At 41.2% G+C, this 22,659-nt stretch overlaps 2 protein-coding genes across 2 annotated transcripts in view; one reads left to right on the top strand and one right to left on the bottom strand.

The window, feature by feature from the left end:
- The window catches only part of CSAD (cysteine sulfinic acid decarboxylase), a 28,613-nt gene extending 24,585 nt beyond the window's left edge, over positions 1 to 4,028 (bottom strand). The window contains exon 1 of the mRNA XM_074270241.1: positions 3,625 to 4,028. The gene's annotated coding sequence lies outside the window, so the exon portion shown is untranslated. The remainder of the gene's footprint in view (positions 1 to 3,624) is intronic.
- ZNF740 (zinc finger protein 740) lies at positions 3,593 to 22,324 on the top strand. Its single transcript, XM_074270272.1, has 7 exons — positions 3,593 to 3,731; positions 6,377 to 6,703; positions 16,291 to 16,440; positions 16,854 to 16,940; positions 17,903 to 18,026; positions 18,467 to 18,585; positions 19,134 to 22,324. Exons 2-7 carry the CDS (start codon positions 6,695 to 6,697, stop codon positions 19,221 to 19,223), a joined length of 579 nt encoding a protein of 192 aa, XP_074126373.1. The 5' UTR covers positions 3,593 to 3,731; positions 6,377 to 6,694; the 3' UTR covers positions 19,224 to 22,324.
- Positions 22,325 to 22,659: the final 335 nt, after the last annotated feature.

Genomic DNA, 22,659 nt, shown 5'->3' with positions numbered 1-22,659 from the left:
AATTATGAAATTTTAAAAAAAATTTAAAAAAAAAAAAAAAAAAAGAAAAGACTTCCAAAGCATAGAATAGAGTAAGAAGCCTTGGTTTCTTTCCTGGCTTAGGTTCTCAAAATTCCCCAAATGATACAGTAAGTAGTCATAGTATTATATAAATAGTTCTTAAAACAACTGCAAAAAATTAATATATGAAAGACTTTTCCAAATCACTAAGAGAAAGGAAATCAAAACAGTCATAAGATTTGCTTCACATTCAGCAAATTAACAAAGATATCAAAAGATAAGAACAATCCATGTTTGAGGGACTATGAGAAAACATACTCACAAATGTAGGGCCCAAGTAGAACTATTAATTGATACATTTACCCAGGAAAGTAATTTGAAATCATGCAAAGAAAGTTAACTAAAAGGCTCCACAGCTAGAACTGAAAACAAAGTAGATACTCAAACAGCTAAACAAATCCGGCAACATGAACGTAATGGAATGTCATTGTTCGGTAAGAAATTATGAATATCATGAATACAAAGAAGCCTGGAAAGATTTATATAAACTAATGTAGGGTGAAAAAAGCAGAACCAATAACTGCAAAACAGCATAAATGGAAAGAACAATTATCATAGTCAAAGATGAATGTTGCAAAATTGCAAAAAAAAAAAAAAAAAAAATCTGGCCCCTTGTCTGGAACATTACATATATTTTCAAACTTTGATGTATGGATTGGTTTTGCTAAATATTTTCTCTCCTTTTACTTTCTTTTTTTTATGTTATCTGTGATGTGAGAGAGGGACAGAAATGTTGGGGGAAATTTAGTCAATTAAAAAAAAAAGACTGATTTACAAAAACTTATTTCAAAGAAAAAAATAAATATAATGAATATGTACAAGACTTATATGGACGGATATAAAGTGAAGTAATTAAAACTAAGAAAACAATATACACAACGTCTACAACAATGTAAATGGAAAAAATAATACAATTTAAATTGAATAGTAATAAATAATAACAATATTATTGTAATATAATTATTATAACATATTATAATATGATTATTATTATAACAATAATAAATTGAATATGAAATCATAATGATCTAAAAGAAGATATATAAGGTATTACCTTTCTTTTTTGTAAAGATTTTATAGGATGTAATAGTTTATAGACTATTGGTATTGACTGAACTGGTTTTTACTCCCTGACTTTTTTATAGGGATTGGTTTTTTGGAAGGAGGAGAGGCTATCGTGGAAATGTAGGTGATTCAAAATTATATAGCAATACAAAATACTAAATGGCACAATGTCAGATAGTGTTAGACTTAGGCTTAAGGAGGCCAGTAATCTAATTCTATTTGGGACACTCAGTGACCCAAAAGCAAGTCATTTATCCATCCAGACTTGCTTCCTCACTAGTAAATTGTAGATTAATAACAGTAACTATCTTGCAATGTTATGGTAAGGATCAAATGTGCAAAATACGTGTGTAAATTACTCTATAAACCTTCAAGAGTTCAATATAAAAAAGGAGCTCACTGGAGAGAAGAACAATGAGCCGCATCTCCAGAAAGATAAGTAGGAGAGAACTTTGGGTTCTATTTATTTGTTTGTTTTGGTAAACAAGCAATTAGATACCTACGGTGGATATTTAAAAAAAAAAAAAAAAAAAAAAAAAAGCCACACAGTTCTGCCCTCAAAGAGCTTACATTTAAAGTAAGACAAAGGAATAATAAACACATGCAAAGCAGAAGCAAAGTAAATTTGTAAGAGAAACACAATGTACCTTCGGTGCTTAAGGCCCCTTGAAGGAAGGCTATATATTAGTTTATCCAGAAAAAAAAGAAGCTCAACTTTGATACCCTCCTAGGGTAACTAGCAGTAAGTGATTCTCAGATAACTCAAAAAACTTGGTATGGAAGAGGGAATTCGTGGACATTCTAACTTTTAAAGCCAATCAGTTGCAGTGTGCACAAAATTCCGAGATGAGGATGAAGTTATAACACTTGGTAAGATAATAGAGCAAGCACTCTCATGATGAGAATGACAGTTAAGTAGGAAGATACAATGATGAACTCAGACTCTCCAGTCTTCACTAGCACTGGGTAAAATGTTTTCTGTATCCAATGTAATGTTGCAACCCTAATATACACTTGGTATACAGTCTCAGAATTGAATGTGGCATTTGTAATTCACTGCTTTGCTGGCATAGGGAAAGCGAAACAGAAATAATGGTCCATATTTTGGAGCAACTAGAGTAATGTATCTTTCTACTGGCCAACTAAGTAATGTATCTTGCTACTAGTCAACAAATACAAAGTTGAAATCCTAATATTAATAAGTATAAACTATGTTTCAAATTTGGGAGAAATATCTATGAATTTCCTTCCCAACCACATTAAGAAATCCAATTAATTATGAATACCAATGCTTTCCTTTCTCACATTCAGAAGAGTTTGTGAAAGCCTATTAAAAACTTTTTTTTTTTTTTTTTTTAGAAATAGTGAGAAATTTCTCCAGGTGAAGAATCTTTCTACCCTATTCCTGTTAGTCAAGTTGAAAGCACAAAGGATAGGGCCTTCCTGCCAAATAAAGAAAGGGACATAACCAAACTTGGCAATCCTCTTGATGGGATCATTGCCTGCTCTCCCACCTGCGGTGCCGGTGTCATGACCCACATAAGGACATTGTCTTCTTCTGAATTTAAAAGTACTTAAGGGGAAGAAATATACAGGAAGAAGTTGAGTCATGTCAGAAGGTTAGCCCAAACTATATTTTAGCATGTTAAGATCTTTTCCTTTTTCTAGATTCTAGAAATGTCACGTCAAATCATCTTGGGACAAAGAGTGACATCATTTTCTATTTCTGGAAATCTTTCACTCCAAACCTCTTTGCCTGTGAACCCCTACTCAGAAAAATGTTTTTTTCAAAGTCATAAAATTAAATAAATATTGCAAAGGAAAACAATTAAGCTGAAATAGTTATAATAAAACAAGTTCTTGTGCTCCAAGGTTACAGGGGAAGCAAGAACTGGTCCCGGGAGCTTGGAGCCGAAAGGCTCCGACAGCAGCGGGTCATCCAGTTTAATCGATGGATAACCAGAAATTCCCTCTATACATTTCAGACCAGTGGGCATCCAGCCTAGAGTTTGAGACTCAGGGGCAAGTCCCCTCCATGTTTAAATGCTAAATGTCATAGTGAACAATGAAGGATTCTGGGAAAGTTATTAGCAGAAAGAACTAGGAGAACAGTATCTTGTCTGCAAAGTGGATAGGGAGATCCTTGAATTACTTTCTCAACTCTTACAGCTCCCCTCGGTTGCCCACAATGTTGTCAACTCCCCCAGTCCGGCCCCGCCCCCTCCGCCGTCCACGTGACCTATCCCATGCCCTCTACCAAGATGGCTGCCGGACTAGGCCCTCTTGTCCTCTGCGCATGTGCGCTCCCGCCCTGACTCCATTAGTCCCGCCTCCCTGGCTGCAGCTCTAGCCCTACAGCTTTCTTTCCCTCCCGCTTTCTCTCTCCTACCCGAGTCGACTGGGCCCGGAAGTGGATGCCACCGCTCGGCGGAGAGGACGAGGGGGAGGGGGAAAGTGCTTCCGGGGAAACGGGCCCCGGGCTGGTGTTTGTAAACTTGCCTCGGTCCCTGCGGGGGCAACGGCAGCGGCGGGGCTGGCACCGGAGAGTGAGCACTGGGGGAGGGGTTCTTCCGCACGGGAACACTGCTGGAGGCTGCGCCCGGCAGGTAAGAGCCCGTCCCGGGGAGCAAACCGCGGCCCGGGCTGACGACTGTGCCTCAGGCCCCTTCGCAGGCCGCGGGGGAGAAGCGCGGGCGCGTGCGAAGCAGGCGGGGGAGGAGGAGGAGCAGCAGCAGCAGCAGCAGCAGCAGCAGTAGCAGTAGCAGTAGCAGTAGCAGTAGCAGTAGAAGCACCAGTAGTAGCAGCAGCAGCAGCTGTTTCAGAAGAAGGAGGAGGAGGAGTAGCTGCACTAGCTGCAGCAGCCGACGGCAGCGCGCGCGCACTCCTCTCTTCTCTCCCCACCCCCCTCCCGACACCCTACACCCCCGGCCCGGGGCCCGGCCAATCCTGCCCGAGCGCGCGCGCGCTCGATCTCCTCTCTGGGCCGGGGTGGGCGGGGGGCTCGAGGAGCCTCGGGCGCGAGCACGCAGCCGGGCCTCCCTCTTCCCTCGGCGCTCTCGCGGCCTCGCGCCCGTCCTCAGCGCGCCGCCCGCCTGCCCGGGGGATCCCGCGGCCGGGCCCGGAGCCTGCACCCACGTGGGGCTGGGTCCCACTTCCGCCTGCCTGCTTGACTGCCCGCCTGCCTTCACTTCCCAGAAACTTTTGTCGGGCTCGGCGGCCGCTGCCGGGAGGTCCCTGCTAACCTCCTCGGGTCTGTTCGCTCCCTCCCCCCGCCTCCCCCCGTCGCTTTGTTCGCGGCTCGCCGGACTCGTGCAGTCCTTCCCGGGGGGACCGGCCTCCCAGCCGCCGGGGCTTTGTTCGCCGCCAGGAGGAGGAGGTTAACTTGGCTCCTGCTGCAGAGCCCCGGGAGGAGCTTCGGGGGATGAGCCCCTGGAGCCTTCCCCGTCCTCAACTAGCTGGGGCACCTGGCGTCTGTCAGACGGAGAGGGTAGAACTGAGTTGTATGCCGGGCCTCCTCCCCAGAATCTCCAGAATGAAGTAAGGGATAATAGAGCGAGGGGAAGAGGAAGGAGCCCAGTGCCCCTCGGTCTCTAAAATAAATGTAATGTAGCCCTCACAGCCCTCCTACAGCCAAGTCCGGTGTCTTTGTTTCCTTTTTCCACAAGGACCATACTCATATCTGTATTTAACTCCCTCTCAAGCCCGGGCAGTAGGGCTTCTTCCTCCGAAGGCACCTGGGACTACCAAGTTGCCAGATCCTCTTCCTATTAGCGCTGTCTGTAGGATTCACTGCTTTCTTCCCGGACGGACGCTCTGGTTTGGGGGATACTCCCTCCCTGCTTGACAGCTTCTTTCTGGTCCTCTTTGACCTCGAGCTCATTTATCTTTATTCGGATGACTCCCAAATTTGGACGTCCATCCACTCCTACTCTAATCTTGAGTACTTTTTGGACATTTCTCATGAAACTCACCAAATTAGGCAAATCACTTAATCTCCCAGACCTGATAGTTTTTTCTCAGGCAAGCTGGCCTTTACGGACCTTTCCATCTCTAGATATATGATCTCATGTCCAAACTAAATTTCCTGACAATCAGACCCTCTTAATTTGCCCCGTTTGTTATCCAGGTTAAATGACTTGAGTCTCCCGTCAAGTCTTGTGAATTCTACCTCCACTGCATTTCTTACATCTGATCCCATCTCTCCATGAATGTGGTCATCCCTCTAATTCAGACCGAATCACGGGTAACTTCCTCCCGATTGCAGTTTGGCTCCTCCCATCTCCCAACCATCCTTCAAACTGCTGTCAAAGTGAGGGTCCTAAGCACAAGTCTGCTTCTAACACATCCTTGCTCAGAAAGCTTCAGTGCAGTAGTTCTTAATCCCTTTTTGTGGGTGTTATGATGGACCCTTTTGGTGAAGTTCATTGGTTTCTCCAAATAACATTGAATGCATAGAACCAGCTATTGAAATAAAGGTGTAATTCTTTTCCCTCTAAGTTCACAGGCATATATACCCTTGAGCCCTTTCCATAGATCCCAGGTCAAGAAATTCTGCTCTACTGGTTTCCTCTTGCTTCTGAAATAAAATATAGTTTTCCCTGTCTGGCATTTAAAGCCCTTCTCTAGCTGCACTCTCCAGACAAGGCAGACTGGTCTGTTTGCTATCCCTTACATATAGCCTCCCTCTCCTGGCTTCATGTCCTTGCATAGACTGCCCCCTAGCCCCAGAATTCCCTCCATCTTCACCTTTTTGTAAAACTTCTTAGCATCCTTCAGTACTAAGCTCACCTGCTACTTTCAACTAGAAGCCTTTCATAAATATTTCCATCAGCTGTAGCTGACTCCCTTAACATTAATTTTTACTTACTTTCTATGTTATTCCCCATAATTGTCTCTGCATTTTTAATCTTTATATTTCTAGCCCCCAGGACAATGCCTGATGCTTGTTAGGGGCTTTAGTAAATATTTGTTAACTGATTTGCTGGGAATTAAATTTCAGTTTCTGGTTTTAACATTTATTTGTTTCTTGGACAGGTAACTTCTCGGGGCCTCAGTTTCCTGTTCTATAAAATGAAGAAATTGGATTAGATGATATCTAACATCCCTTTCAGCTCTAATGATCTATGTATGCCTGACTTAATGACTCCTTTCTATGAACTTTATAGAACTACTCACAAAATAATCCTACCTCATATTATTGTAGTCCATTTCTAAGTAGCCGGATCTCAGTAACCCCTGTCTCACTTTCTAGTTTCAGGTTTCTGAGACAGATTCACAACTACCTCCAGAGACTTGAGCTGCATACTGAAGACGGGCAGGTTTTCATTTTATTCTGAGAACAGCCAGGAGCCTGTCTGGAAACAACGGCTGAAGTTCAGCATCATCTTCTCTTTGAGAGGCGCTGAGTTCCAGTGGCAGCCCAAAGCCTCTCAGTATGGCAGCAAGGGCATACAGAGGACATGGAATGAGGAGGCCACAATGAAATGTTGACAGTTGCCTCTGAATACACACTAACCAAAGGAGTAAGAAACTCTTGAACTGTTGGATTGCATTACGTGAAGTGGGCGACATGGCTCAGGTAAGGCAGTCTAGAGTACTCTTGAATCTATGCCACACCAGACATAGACTCTGTGCTGTGGTCTCAGTCATCCTAGATTGATGACCTAAGTGCTATTCTGAGCACTTAAAAATATTTTCCCACCAGATCTATCTTTTGAATGTAAAATGTCTAAATTTTCTCCTGAAAACTGTCCAGTTCTGCAACCTCAACTATGAGGTTGTAGGTACCTTATAGGATGGAGATGGGAAGGGTGAAGAAAAGGGATCCATTTTTACATTTAAGATTCTTTATAAACATGAAGCACTTTGCAAAGTTTTTCTACCATACAAGCAAAAATATGCCATGGACTTATGGCTAGAAGTTGGGAAATGCTGGCCTAGAGAAAGGAAGAGAGGCAATCTATAGCCTTTACCTTCACTGAGCTCCCAGTCAAAACTAATAAGACACATACCTCAGGCACAGATGTAGTGCTTAGAAAGTAACACATAGGTAAGTGCAGATAAATTGTAAATTGAGCACTCACCTACTAAGGGAAATAAAAAGCCTGATTAGGGAATAATAGTCAGAGTGGAAAAAACAGCAGATGCAGATGTAAGAGAATTTTATAGACTTCCTCAGACACTAATCATGTAACTTTTGGCAAGCTCTTTAAGCCTCAGTTTCTGTAAATCTGTAAATTGAGAATAATCATAACTACTACCTGTAGTCTCTATCATTTGGGATTTTTGTGAAAATGCAACGAGATGAACATGTAAAGAGTTTGTATGATGTCAAATATCTTTATTATTGGTAACAGTCTAATAACATTAATAAGGAAAAACTTCCAGGAAGGGAGTATAATTTTAAATAGGATTTTGAAGGTGGAGAAGCCTCTGGGAAAGGATATACTATCAGCTAAACTCCGACTTGTCCATACAACCTATTCTTCTCACCAGACTGTGTACTCAGGGTGCAGGGAGGTGTGTGCTTCAGCCCTCAAAGAGTAGTTTGCTTTAAGTCACCTGTCCCTGCCCTTATTGTCTTTTTACTTTGAAACAATATGGATTTCCCATTTACTATAAGAAGAAGGATTCTGACCATCCTGTTTGCCTGTTCCCTTTGATGGAGCAGAAGAATCCTTAAGATTGTCCAGGCAGCTATAATTTCTCTTGTGTCTTCTTGCCCCTTCTTTAGTGAAGTGATTGGACCCTATTTATACTGTTTAAAAATAGCAAGCAATAAGGATCTTCAGAGGCTTTTACTAATCATTATGCTTTATTTAGTCATTAATATATACCCCTGCTAGTCTGTGAAAGTATTTCTGGTTAGTTATTTAGCCACTAACCACCAAGTTTTCTTCTATCTCTAGATTTTTCTTACACATTCAAAACAGTTTGCCCTGAAAGGCATATGGATAGGATATGATTATGTGCTGATGCAGTTGCTAAAAGTACACATTCAAGAAGAAAGTAGTTTATGGTGCTGAATCTTTCTAGCATTTACTTCACAACTATTATTGGTTATGTAGTTTCTTAGAAACCAACAGGCCTCAATCTTCTACCTTCCACTTTTACTAAGAGCCTTAATATGCACACTGGTATGTGGAAGTCCCAGTTGAATTTAATGTTTCCTTTCCTTCTTGGTCTAGACCTGCCTACTTAGTATTTTCAAGGTCATTCTTTCTTTTAGGTAGGGGAGGTAGGGGATGCCAAGAGTCATATAGCTGTTAAGTATTTGAGACCAGATTTGAACTCAGGTCCTCCTGCTTTCAGGGCTGGTACTTTGTCCACTGTAACTAGCTGCGCCTCAAAGCCACTCTCTTAATCTTCCTACTCCAAACTTTACTGTGACCATTGTTGACTATTTGGGGAGAATGTCAAAATTGTTTTGTCTTTGCTTCTAACGACCTCTCTTGTAATTATCCTTTGCTCCTAAATTAATTTGGACAGGCTAGCTGTTCCAGTGGATAGTGCTCTGGGCTTAGAATCAGGGAGACTCATTTTTTGAGTTCAAATCCCACCTCAGATACTTACTTTCTATGGATCCCTGAGCTCTTTGCTAACTCTCTTTGCCTCAGTTTTCTCATCTGTAAAATGAGCTAAAGAAGGAAATGGCAAACTGCTCCTCTATCTTTGCCAAGAAAACCCCAGGAGTCGGACATAACTGAAATATTTGAACAACAACAAAAAAAAAAAATCTAAAGTAATTACTAAACTCAAGTAAAGGTCCAATATATAACTATGCTTTCATTGCTTCTTAGTGTCCTAAAATTCAGTGTGTTCTCTGTGAAGGTTTGTGTTCATTTGTTGTCTACTTTGAATGATGCCTCTTAGATGATAGGTCTCTCTTTCTTTGAACATTAGTCAGTGCTCTCTTGGTCTTGGACTGAACTTGGAGTCAGCAGAGGCTCTGGAATAATAGTACATCTCTGATATAGGATTCCACATGTAAGCCATAACCCCTTTCTGAACATTGTGTGTTTAGCCTTTAAAGGATGGTTAGTGTGAGGGTCCAGCTACTTCATCTGTGACAAACTCTAAAGTGCTATCTGAAAATGTCTCTTTTTATCATTAACAAATGAAAAACTATGGCCCAAGAGAATCTCTGTCTCTGTATGTTAGTAGCATACTTCAATAATTTCACAGTACTAACAATAATATCAAAAATTGCATAAAATAAAGAGAGCAATAATGAGAACAAGAAACACATAGGCAGAAATAGAGATGTTATAGGTCATTTTCTTATTCTCCTGTTTGCCCACTCATGCCTTTCATGGATATTACTCATCAAACACCTCTTACTTATGTACAGTGGTAAACCAAATCTCACATCAAACTGGACACCGGACCAAGTATAGAAATCAAAATGTTAATTAAGCAGCATAGGATTAGAAATGAAAAAGATAATAGAATGGTAACAAATATTTCCTTACTGTTATGCAGAAGTTGATGTGTTCATAATAATTTATGAATTTCTGAGAAATGGCTTACAAAGTCTTTCCTAACCTATTGATAATTCTCTAGATCAGGAGTTTTTAAATTAGGGTCTGAGAATATGATTGTGTTGTTTCTTTTTTTAAATTTAGATGTTTATTTTAATATTATTGTTTTCCTTGTAATTCTATATATTTTATGCACTTAAAAATTTTTTATTAAAGCTTTTCCTCCCCTTCCCTAGATGGCAAGTAATCCAATATATGTAAAACATGGTAAAAATATATGCTAATACAATATTGCATTTTAAAATATTATTCTGAAAAGGAATCTGTAGATTCCACTAGAGGGATTCCTGCCACCAAAAAAAGATAAGAATAATAAATAAATCTATCAAAGGTTCCTATAAGAACCGTCAGAATTTAAGCCCATCCACTTCAACCATAATTCAATAATTTTCAGCTTTAATTATATAATGAAATTTATAGTTAGTAAGTGCTTAATAAATTGTTATTGTTATTACTGTTAAATTATTGAAGTATGCTACTAATATTAGACTGAGATTCTCTTGGTCCATAGTTTTTCATTTATTAATGAAATTAATTACAGACATTTTCAGATAGTACAAACTAGAGTTTGCCACAGATAAACTCACTGGTCCCTCACAACCTCCCTCCCCCCCTTGATGTTTAAATGTTTAATATTGATATTTTGGTTTTCTTCAAGCATAATTGTATTCTGTGTTTATCTGCTTTTATTCATGCAGATGAAATACAGCCACATCATGGCTTCTTTCAGCCTTTCCATAAAGAAAACATTCAATTCCTTTTTTAGCACCTGTATGAATTAAACCCCATTTTCTACCAGATACCTTCCATGGTAACAACAATCACATTTACATGGCACATAAGGATGTATGGATGTATGGAACAGTCAGCTAGGAAATCTAGCCTTCTTCTCTGTAAATGAAAAACTGAGGCTCCCTTATTTGCCCAAGATTACACTCATCTGTGTCTTTAGAACTTGAATTCAGGTCTCACCTAACTGGTTAGCATTACTTCTGCTTCATTCTAAAACAGGAAAACCAAATATAGTACTAAAAATGGAAAAGTTGAATTAAAATCTTATAAGTATACAATTTTATATCCAATTATGCTTTAAAGTTGTCCAAGTTCACACTTTGCAAAATTTAATCTATGTAAAATTCCTATTGAGCTAAAATCTCTCCAAAGACCTCTAGATGCATCCCTTCTCACAACCTCAATTGAGTTGCCTGCCTCATTCTTCATAGGAAAGATTTAGCTCATTGAGAAAAGCCTCTTTGCCCCTCCTTTTAATATCACATCACTCAGATGTCTTTCCCTACTATCTTCTTCACCATATCTCCTCTCAAGAAACATGAATCCTTCTCTTTGCCAGGACAAACACTTCTATATGCAAGAGGGATCTTAATCCATCCCATGCACTATTATTCCTACTCTCTTTAACTCTTCTCCAGTTTCTCCCTCTCTACTAACTGTGTTCTACAAATTCTCCCCTATTCTTTAAAAAAATAAAATAAAATAAAACTCACTTTAATCTATCCCAGCTACTTATCTCCTATATCTCTCTTCCCTTTCTTGGCTTAACACACTTAAAAAACTGTCTCCTCTCACTTTCTTGTAAATCTCTAAATCTTCTGCAGTCTGGCTTTTGATTTCATTCAACTGAAACTGTTCTCCAAAGTCACCAGTGATCTCTTAATTGCCAAATCTAATGGCTTCATCTAAATCCCCATCCTTTTTTTTTTTTTTTTTTTTTTTTTTTGAACTGGGGTTAAGTGGCTTGCCCAGGGTCATACAGCTAGGAAGCGTTAAGTGTCTGAGACCAGATTTGAACTCGGGTCCTCCTGAATTCAAGGCTGGTGCTCTATTCATTGCACCACCTAGCTGCCTCCAATCCCCATCCTTCTTGACCTTCTCCAAATCTTTTGACAGTGTCAGTCACTCTTCTTAATCTTTTCCTTGCTGATTTGCCACCTACCTATCTTAAATCTTTAAAAAAAAATTTTTTGTCTAGATCTTCCTGGTCACATCACCCACACTAGCAATTATTTTTCAAGGTTCTTTCCTGAGCCCTTTTCTCTTTTTCTTGACAGAGTCTCTGTAGTAAAATCCTCTGAAGTTATCATTTTAAGGCCTATTAACAAATATATAAGTTGCATTGTCTAAAATTTGGCATGTATTTCAGGTTTCTTTGTTGCACAGTGTTAGAACATTGCTTTATACTATCTAATTCACTTGTTCATCTCTTCGGCTCCTATAGATTCAGTTGTCATTTTCATGCAGATGATTATGGATCTATTTACCCAGCTCTAATCTGTCTCCTGTCCTCCAGCTTCACATCAACAGCAGTTGCCCATTGTGTATCTTGAATTGGATATCCAATAAACATCTCAAACTAATACATCCGGAACAGAATTCGTTAGCTTTCCTTCCAAGCCTTCTTCCTTATTACTATGTCTATTATAATAATAAATGTTAATGATTACTATTAAGTGCACCACCATTTTGTCAGTCACCCAGACTTACAATCTTAATGTCATCATCCACCCCTGCCTTGTACTCATTCCCCACATCCAAGTTGGTATCAAGTCTTACCCACTGTACATCTTCTCCTCTTCCCTTCATTAGCCTTGGCTCTCTGATAAGGCTGACTGCCTCACGGCAATTCTTGCTCCAGTCCATCCTACACAGAATTACCAAAGTGATCTGACCTCATCTGTTCTGACTCTATCTATTCCATTGGCTCCCTCTTACTTCTCCTTGCTTTTTAAAGCCCTTAACTTCTGCCTTTCCCACCTTTAAGGGAGGGGTTGTTTGGGGGATTTGCATGCTTACACATACTGTGTGCTTATTAAATGTTTGTTGACTGACTATTGACTTTGCTCCTCTTGTTTTTTTCTTCAATATAGTGACAATGGCCTGCTTGATGTTCTTTAAACAAAACACTAAATGTGTCCTGAATCATGCCTTTTCACTGGTTCTCCTCCATAGCTAGAACACTCCCCCTTCTTGACATTGCTCACATCTCATCTGCAGAATGCCTTTTCTGCTTCTGTCATCCATCTCTGTCTCACTATTGGGCAAAGTAACTCCTAATTATTGCTCTAAATGTCCTCTTCATTAGTGGAAAATTCTCCCTAAGACTAATAATTTGGTTTTCCTTTTTCCTTTTTTTCTAATCAAATTTACCAAAAGTTTACCTATTTCATTAGTTTTTTCATTTGCTAACCTAAGTGAAATGGATGACTACCTTCAAAAATATAGGTTGCCCAGATTAACAGAGGAAGAAATAAATTGCTTAAATAGTCCCATTTTAGAAAAAGAAAGAACAAGCTATTAACCAACTCCCTAAGAAAAATCCCCAAGACCTGCAAATAACTCTGAGAGTGTGTCACACAACACACACACACACACACACACACACACACACACACACACACACACACACACACATATCCATTGATGTGTTGTTCCAGTAGAATACAAACTTCTTAGAGCTGTTTTATTTTGTTTGTTGCAAGTGGAGGAAGGACCTATTTTGTCTTTGTGTCTAGATAGAGGCTCTTTGCTAATGCTTCGATGAAACAGAAGTCTTCTAGTTACAAGGAGCTCATAATTTTTCTACAGTGTAGTTAGTATCAAGTTAGTTCTTGTTACTCTCTTTCAATTATGCTTTTGGTCTCTTTACAAGAACACAATGCCGTATGCCTATATACCCAGAAGTAGGAAGGCTTAAATCACCCTTTTCTTTCCTCACTTTGGGGAAAACTCCTTGCCCTGGTTTCACAAGTTTTACCACAACATGTCTGAGTTTTTTCCTCGTCTGCCTTTACCCAGGTGCTTTCCCCTTTGTGTACTGCCTTAGAACAAACATCCTTAATTCCATTTCTATTTCTTATACTACATATCCTCATTTATTAAGTTTCCCTACTCAGATGACTTTGAAGGCTCATATAATTTTCAGTCCTCAAAAAAGAGATTTGTTTATTCCATACTTAACAGTGTCCCAATAAGCCATTTATTTTAACTAGATGATAAATGGATAGAGTACTGAGTCAAGACCTGAGTTCAGATCCAACTATAGACACTAGCTATGTAATCCCAGGCATATCACTGGATTGCCACCTGCCTTGATTTTTTTTTCTATAAAATGGGGTTGTTAATAATAGTATCTAACTCTCAGAGTAATTGTGAAGACAAAATAAGATATTTGTAGAGCACTTTACAAACCTTAAAATACTATGTAAATACTAGCTATTATTATTGATTGCATAGACTTCCATTTTGGAAGTTAGTGTGAGGGAGAAGAGGTAGGAACTCTCTTTAGCATCACTTAATAGCTGAGAAACCATGTGATTTTTTTAGTCCCCTAAGTTGTGGGAAAATTATATCTGGATGTCTGCTTTTATGAAATACAATTATCATATAGCCAACCTTCAGATTCCCGCTTTGTAATTAATTATCTTAGCTCTGGAGAACTCTCAGTTTAAAAGTGAGATGGTTGTGCAGCAGAAATAAATAGTCACATAGAGACATACATGTATGCATAATCTAGCTCCAATAAAGTTCCCTCCATAATCTCATTTTGTTTTGGATAGGATGTCATCCTCCATTTTTAAATGATGAGATAGATACAAACTCTAGTAGATTTTACTAAACAGAAAAGGCATTAAGTAAAAGTCTGGTGATGAATTATAGATTATATTGTTTTATCTCAGTTCAAAAAAATTCATCAACAGCTTCAGAGTAATGAATTTTTTTGGCCATCCCAATTCTGAAATATTATCTAAAGTTAGAAAGGATTTGAGATGCAGCAGAAGAGAGAATATATACCATATTGAGATTACCCATTGAGATGTATACAGAACCTGAAAAAATGGGACAAAGATGAGCTGGAATCAATTACTGCTTATCAAAAAGAAATTTCTTTTGGTCAAGAAATTAGTAATATAGATTGGACAGAACAGAAACAGGCTGTGAGATGATATGAAAATAGCAAAAGATGAGAATTCCCTCTGAACTTACTATATTAGAAATAGGACACATCTCCTCATAGAAATGGTGCAATGGACAGGCACTGAACTTGGCATTAGAAAGACCTGAATTCCAACTTGGCCTTAGACACTTATTATGTGACAGACTATTATTATGTGACACTTGGGGCAAGTCACGTCAATTCTGCCTCAATTTCCTCAGCTGCAAATGAGGGTGATAACAGCTCCTACTTCCCAAGATTGGGGTGAGGATCAAATTGAGGTGCTTCACACAGTGCTTACCATATAATCTCACATTAGATAATAAATACTGGTTGATGGACCCAAATTGACTATAGTCAAAACTAGTCTTTTCCAGCCTATTCATTTAACAAACAGGCTTAAATATATGTAAGTTATTTGGTCAAGGTCTGTCCTCTTCCTAGGGTTAGAGTGAAAAAGTAGAAACAATGTACAGAACTTGAGATGAGGAGACCATAGCAAAGTAATTTAACCTCCAAGAACTTTACTGATTTCATGTGATAGATGGGGGTAGCAATATTTGCATTGCCAAAGCATTGTGAACCTCATTATATTCTGGAATAACTAGTCCTAACTTATTAATGATCTGACGATCCTCAGGGATACCAGGTCTCTTCTAAAGGGTGATATGGAAACTTTCCTGAGCCAGAATTCTCCTTCCCCACCCCCCACCCCTTCCAATCCTTTCTCCTTCCATTTCAGCTGAAATCTGAACCTTGGCCCTATTCACAACATCTTTGAGACTGGAGATGACCTAAGGGCTAAGCAATATCTCTCAAAACTATTCTGAGTAGGGTTAAACTCTGGTTCATAGCAAGCCCGTGGCTAAATTAAAACCAAACCAAACTCTAGCATACAGATTATTGACAAATATAAGTCACTGATGAGGATTCTAAATATATCCAGGTTCTATTATTCTTCTTAGTTTCTTTTCATATAACAATAATAATAGCCACCATTTATATAGTTCTGGCTAGTGTCGGGCACTATGCTAAACACTTTATAATTAGCTCATTTGATTTTCATTACAACCCTGAGAGTTATATCCTATTATTATGCTTATTTTACAGATGAGGAAATTGAGGGAAACAGGTCTTGCCCAGAATCAACACAGATAGTAAGTGTTGGAGTCTAGATTTGGGCTTTTTCTAACTCCAGGTCCAGAGAGCTCCATCCACTTGACACCTAGATTTCCCTTTTTTATTTTAAGTAAAATAAAAAGCCAATTTTCAAAACAGTCAGCATGAAACAAGCACGTCAGAGTAAAAAAATGACCGGTTCCTGGTAGGATCAGTCAAGATTAATCAATAAGCATCTTAATAAGAGCACCTTATGTGCCAGGATAGTTAGAAAGGGCTTCCTGGAGAAGAGAAATGTCAAGTAAGGGTTAGAAGAAGCTGAGGAATTATGTCTTGAAGAAAAACAGAAGCCATCTCAGTCAGGTGGAATGGTAAACTTTATAGCTATGCTTAAAGAAAAACAAAGATAGTATTTGATGCTGTTGGCAAAGAAGAAGGCTGTTCAGGAATAAAGGTTGGCTTATACAGAGCAGGGGACCAATTGTGTGGGTGAGGGAACATCACCAAGATTAGTCAAACTTGTCGAGTCATCTGACCTCTCTTCTCCCAATCTAGGCGAGTCTCCTAGCCTGTGAGGGCCTTGCAGGTGTGAGTTTGGTCCCCACGGCAGCCAGCAAGAAGATGATGCTGAGCCAGATTGCCAGCAAACAGGCAGAGAACGGGGAGCGAACGGGCAACCCAGAGGTGCTGAGGTGCTCAGGCCAGGTACAGCACTGCGAGTTGAGTGACCTGGGTTTTCCGTTAGAAAACTCTGGGCTTTTGTTCAGCCAGATAGGGAGATGTCCCTTCCTTTTCTCGGTGCCACCAGCTCCCATTGATTGCACTGGGGTTGGGCAAATAGGTATTTTTGTACTTTTGAGGGAGGGTCTTTTCCCTGCCTCTAACCTTTGGACGCCTCAGCCTGAGAAGCTGTGAGAAGATAAGAACAGAGGTTCTCACCGAGCCCCCACTCTCTGATCTTTGGAATTGGGAAGAGGGAGTAGTCCATCACATAAGACTCATTTTTGAGTTTATCATGTGTCAGAAAATAGTGAGAACCTCTCTTCTTATCCTGTCTCTGCGCATTTTAATCTCTGTGGAGTAAACCAAAACTTTAAATATGATCTTGTATTTAAAAGGGTCACCGAAAAGATGGAGAAAAGTCACGAAACCGAAAAGATGATAGCACTGCAGCTGAAGCTCCTCCACCAAAAAAAGTTAAAAAGGCAGGTAATGGGGCAGGCATACTTGGGGTTGAGGGATCCCCTACACTCCTCTGCTTCGTTAGGAGCATTGCCCAAAGTCTAGATCATTTCAAAACTCGGTGGGTAAGCGGTGGGTGACTAGGAAGTTTGACCTATATTGGAGGACCACCTGGACCAAATCACTCTCCCCTCTGAGCCCTAATGTCCTCTTATATAAAATGAAGGTAATCAAATACAAGGGTAACAAAATGGAGTGGGAAGAACACTGCTCTTGGAGTCAGAAAACCTGAATTAGGGCCTAACCTCCTTAGCATCATGAAGAGGCAAATCATATAAGCCTTCTTCCCAATCAGTAAAATGGAGACAATGGTGCTTGCACCATTAATCACAGATTGCTCTTCGGTATAGGAAGGAGGTGGTTGTACAGCAGAGAGTTCCTTTTACCAAGGTCCATACATACCTTCTGTACCCCCTCCAAAAAAACACACTTAATATGCTTCACAGATTGCTGTGAAGATGGTGTTTTGTGAATCTTAAATATAATACCTTAAGGTAAATATTATTAAGGTTAGCTAAGTTTATTAAAGTTAGTTAAGATAAAATTACCAAATAATTAATGTAAAGGGTTTGTTCAAATTGGCCCTTGAAAACTATATGGATTGCCGTTATTTGGTTTCTGACCTGGGTTAATAAAGGCAGAGAGGAGGAGGTGATAATATGTAGGATTCTATAGGAAAGACCAAACTTGACTCCTCTCAGATCATCTGTCATATTCCAGGTTTGCTAAGGTAAACAATCTCACTTTCATTTCCAAACTTGGACTGGCCTAATCCCAATAATGGAGAAAAATTACCTTCTTTAGTATAAACAGAAAGAAATCAAAGCTAAGTAACTACTGGACATGCTATAGTAGAATAGGGTTTTTAAGGAATAGGGAAACAGGGGCTTCCCCTAAAGAAACATGTCTGGTTGTCATCCCCCAGATGGTGGTTGTGGAGCAGAATGGCTCTTTTCAAGTAAAGAGCCAAAAAAACTTTATTTGTGAGCAGTGTTTTGGAGCCTTTAGAAGTAGTTATCACCTCAAGAGGCACATCCTCATTCACACAGGTAAGCCTTCTGCCTATCAGGAGAGAGGGAAAAGAAAGGGGGCGGGGGAGAGAGAGAGAGAGAGAGAGTGAGAGTGTGTGTGTGTGTGTGTGTGTGTGTGTGTGTGTGTGTGTGTGTGTGAAGATGTGAAGAGACCCCAACCCCAACCCCCATACAGTTAAGTACAAATAAGGCCACAGAGCCTGTTCTGTACTCCCAATCTCCAAAGAGGAAGAATACTTTTAGATATAGAAATGTGATGGAGGGAGATGGGTTCATACATAAGCCCAGTGATCTTTGGAGGATTGTCTCCCATTCTCCCCCTGCTCAGATTTCAGTGACTAAGGAGTAAAGCAGTCAGTGCAGAGTTAGAGTGATAACAGATTTCATGAAGGTACCTGGGATAAGAGTGTCTACCATGTTAATTTTTTCTTTGTTCATCTTTTCCCTGCCATGCCTAGGGGAGAAGCCATTTGAATGTGATGTATGTGATATGCGATTCATTCAGAAGTACCATCTGGAGCGCCACAAACGTGTACACAGTGGGGAGAAACCCTACCAGTGTGAACGATGTCAGCAGGTATTGTGCTGATCTCTCCACACTCACCCTGCTCCTCTTTGCCATCAGTACCCACTGCCCCTCCTCAAGATTGAGGCCCTTGCAGAGCTCCTGCTTGCTATCAAAAGCTAATACCCCTAGCTCCCTCACCTGCCCTGGAGTTAGCATCTCAGGGTGGGCTAAATTGGCTCTTTTTAGAATCTGCCTTCTTATGCAGAGAGGCCATTAGCACCATACCCGCATCCCTGCTCCTAACCAGTGTGGTTATCAGTGTGTCTGCTGTTGTGGTATCCATCGTCGTTTTGACTAGTCTTATGGGAGATCCTTCAGGAGGGTACCCAGGGAGTCTGAAGGAACATGTTATTAAGTATCTCCTATTGTGGTAAGAGATTTAGAGCCCTGAATTTAGACAGCCTAAGAATAAGTGCTGTGCCATCTAAATGCAAACCTTAGGGGTCAGGTCAGGATGGAATAAGGGAAGGGGACTGGGTCTGAAAAAGACTGGAGCCCACTACCTGGTCCTTCACTGTCTTCTTAGGAGCTTATCTTCTCCTTTTTTCTCTTCCCAGAGCTTTTCCCGGACAGATCGTTTGCTCAGACACAAAAGGATGTGCCAAGGGTGTCACTCCAAAACCCTTGATGGGCAGTTTTCCCTCTAGGCCTGGGGCCCAGGGTGGTGGGAAGGATCAGAAGAGCTTGCTGAAGATGCTGCCCCCTCTGGTTCTGATGGTGCCACCACCTCCCACACCTCCACATGCCTCTTCTTTCTTCTCTTCACGGAGGAGGGGAGCAGGAGAGTCAGAGACCTTAACCTACATCAGGGGACAGGGCACCAGAGCCACAGCCCTGTAAATAATCTGAGATTTTGGTGGCTGGAGGGCTTTCTCCAGCAATTCTTGGGAGGGTTGACCCATCTCTGAACCCTTGATTAAGCCATGGAAAGGGACTCAAGATACAGGACCAAGACAGAACAGTGGATCACACAGCCATGAACTCCACCTGGGAGTGAAGACTGGGAAGCGTTGTGTGTGAATGTGTGTGTATGTATATGTATACAGAGACGTATATATGTACATTTGTGTGTATGTTTGTGTGTATACATATATATGCATATGTGTATGCATGTATGCATATATATATTTAATCCAAAAGTGATTTCACCAGATGAACTGTGGACATAGATAACATGAAGGCATGGTACCCCAGAGCAAAGCAGGGACCGTGATTGTCCTGGGCATCCCCCACAAATGGCATTCTGGTTGCATTTTGCCTTCAGCGTTTACATGCCCTGTACCTCACCTTCTCTGAGGCAGGTGAGGAGCAGAGATGGCCGGCAGCTGAGCTTACCATGGGCTACGGAAAGGTCCCTGGGAGGCAGGGGCAGTTGGATACAAGCAAGAGTGGATAGGTATCTCCTTTTCCCCAGTGGAGTAGCAAGAGTTGTGCCCATGTGTGTTAAAGCAGTTTGCGTGACACAAATACTTGATGAGGCTGGCTCAAGTGCCTTTTGGAGGAAGCTTGGAAGGAGGCCTAGGGATCACCCCCTCCCTCTTCTTAGGGAATCCTAAATCTTGAGGGTGGCTTCCATATAGCCTAATTTTCTGATTGCCTTCCCCCATTGCCACTGATGTCCAAATAAAAGTGGATGGGTTGGAAGTTCTGGGTGCCAAAAAGTGAATCAGCACTGTGCCCTCTAAGGAGTTCAGCTAGCTGCTCTGTGTCAATTGAGTTGGGTCACAACCTGCTGAAGAAGTAAATGAAACTGGAGTCTGCCTCTTATCTTACTCCTGAAGTGGGGAGGGGAACAGCTTTCCCCTGTACCTACCCACCGAAGTCCTATCACTGTATTGAGATGAAGATGGTTGCTTCCCCATAAAGGAAAGAATGAGAGGCTCTTCTCCATAGCCCTGAATGTGGGAGGGAGCCCAGGAGGCTGGTTATGACTGATGGAGCTAATGTGGACTTTACTTTGATGAGTACCCTACGTTCACTTGTTCCATGCCCCAAGGTCTGATCTGTTACAAGTGTTTATCTGTGTGCAGCACGAATGTGGATGTCTCAGAATAGATGATAATGGCACCTCTTCTGTCCCAAACCCAAAGGGTTCTTGGGAAACTGATTAGCATCTATGTGATTTCAGGGGATTTGTATATTGAGGATTTTGTTATTTAACAAACTGAGGGCTCTGGTGTTTCTGGCCTGAGTTGAGTGAGAGCTAGGGATTCTTGAACGTTACTTTTTGGAAAGAAATCATTCCTTCCCCTAAGGCAAAAGGTGTAAGGGATTTTTTTGGGGGAGGCACAGCAGTGTCTCTTATCCCCATCTCCTATCTTAGACTGGGAAAGTTGGGTCAGTTACCTATGTCTTGTGTGTAGGGTAGGATAGTAGGAGGCAGGACTAGATGAGAGCAGGGCTGGAAGTTTGTGTTCCCATTAGTCCTAGAGCTGGTGAGTGGGGGTGGGGCAGCACACTTGTGGCCATTCCCTATAAACAGGCATTGGGGGCCAGAGGGAGAAGGAAGCATTCCTGCTTGTTTGAAGGGGAGTACTCGAATTCAGAAAGGGATCCTTGGCACTTGGGTTCTGCACTTGACAGAAACTAAGATTTTGCTCAGTCCTCTGAGTTTTATTTTCACACCCATTTCCCTTGGTCTGAATTCTATGCATTCTCCCTCCTCTGTGCGGTGAGTGATCCCTGGAGGGGGAGTCTTAATGAATTTCAGCCAGCTTCCTGGGTGTTTGGGAGGTGAGTCCTGGTTGCTGGGTCTAGGATTTCCTTAAATGTCAACAATGAGGAGTCTTAGGAAAAGCAAAGATGGATTTAGAAAGATAAACCACAAACAGCTCTTAAAAACTGGGAAGGCTTCTTCCCACCCCCTTGCAAGACTAATTTTTTTGGGGGGATCAGGGTTTTTTTTAATAGGGGGGGTAAAGAGTGGGAAATCATGTGAATAGGTCATGTGCTGATTATTCTGTCAGACTGCTTCTTCAGCTTTTGCCAGAGCAGCTGAAGGAATGGGAGGGAGCTAATGAGTGTAATAACGGACCAGGCCAGGACAGCTCACAGCTATCACTGGCATGTAGGGGGAAGCCTGTGGCTAATTCTGTTGCGATGGGTGCTAAGACTTGAGAGGAAGGGGTGGGTGGATGGAAGGAGAGGTGCTGCACACCTACTGGGCCAGGCCTAGGAGCCTCACCTAATGGAAGAAACCACAATAGATTTCAAGAACTCCTGGATTGAATCCTTCCCACCCTCCTCGGTGCTGCAGACACTACAGCTGGGAGGAAGGGAAGATGAGCCAGTTTATAGGGGAGTTGCTACACCAATGTAGCATTTACCCAATACCTATATCTCCTCCAGCCTTTGCCCTTCCTTTTTTTGTCCACCCTGGCATTGGAGGGTCATAGAGACCCCCTCACCAGCCCACTGTGGCTGTTTAGCTACTGATAATGCCCCTAGGCTTGGTAGCCAGAGGGGTGGTAGTCTCCCTGGCCCCCTGTTCCTAAGTCCTTCCCACCACCCTACACAGGCCTTGGAGCTTTTATTTTCATCATCCCCTTCACCCTCTCACCCTTCCCCCCTTTTTTTTAATACACTTATTTTGCTATTGGGGGGCGGGAAGGGAGTAACAGATGGACAAGAAATTTTAAATGGTAGTTTTTATAAGATGTTATAAACTTGTATCTTTTTACCATTCAAAGTGCAGTGTATGTTCCTTTGTGACATATTTAGAATATTTAAATAAAATGGGGGTTTTCTATATTGTCTGCCTTTGTTGGGGAGGGTTCCATTTTAGGTTGCTTTCATCACCACAATGGGGAAGGAAAATTTGGCATCCTCACTTCAGCTCCATTTTTCACCCTATCATTCCTTGCCTATCTGTGGGTTTAATCAATGTCACCTGGTTTACAATACTGTCCTAGCTACAGAGGAGCTGCCCAGGGGACAATAGGGTGGAGATGGTGGACTTGAGAAGGGGAAAATATCCAAAGGTCTTGAATATAAACATATCTACACTCTCAAGAATGGCAAAAGCAGCTGTCTACTTAGGGTAACCCTCTGGTGGCTTTAGTACAATAGTTTTAATTTAAGAAG

This window comes from Sminthopsis crassicaudata, chromosome 5, assembly GCF_048593235.1.
Source record: "Sminthopsis crassicaudata isolate SCR6 chromosome 5, ASM4859323v1, whole genome shotgun sequence".
NCBI classification, from domain to species: domain Eukaryota; kingdom Metazoa; phylum Chordata; class Mammalia; order Dasyuromorphia; family Dasyuridae; genus Sminthopsis; species Sminthopsis crassicaudata.
Note: the sequence above shows the minus strand (reverse complement) of the source record. Positions and strands in the feature narration are given on the sequence as shown.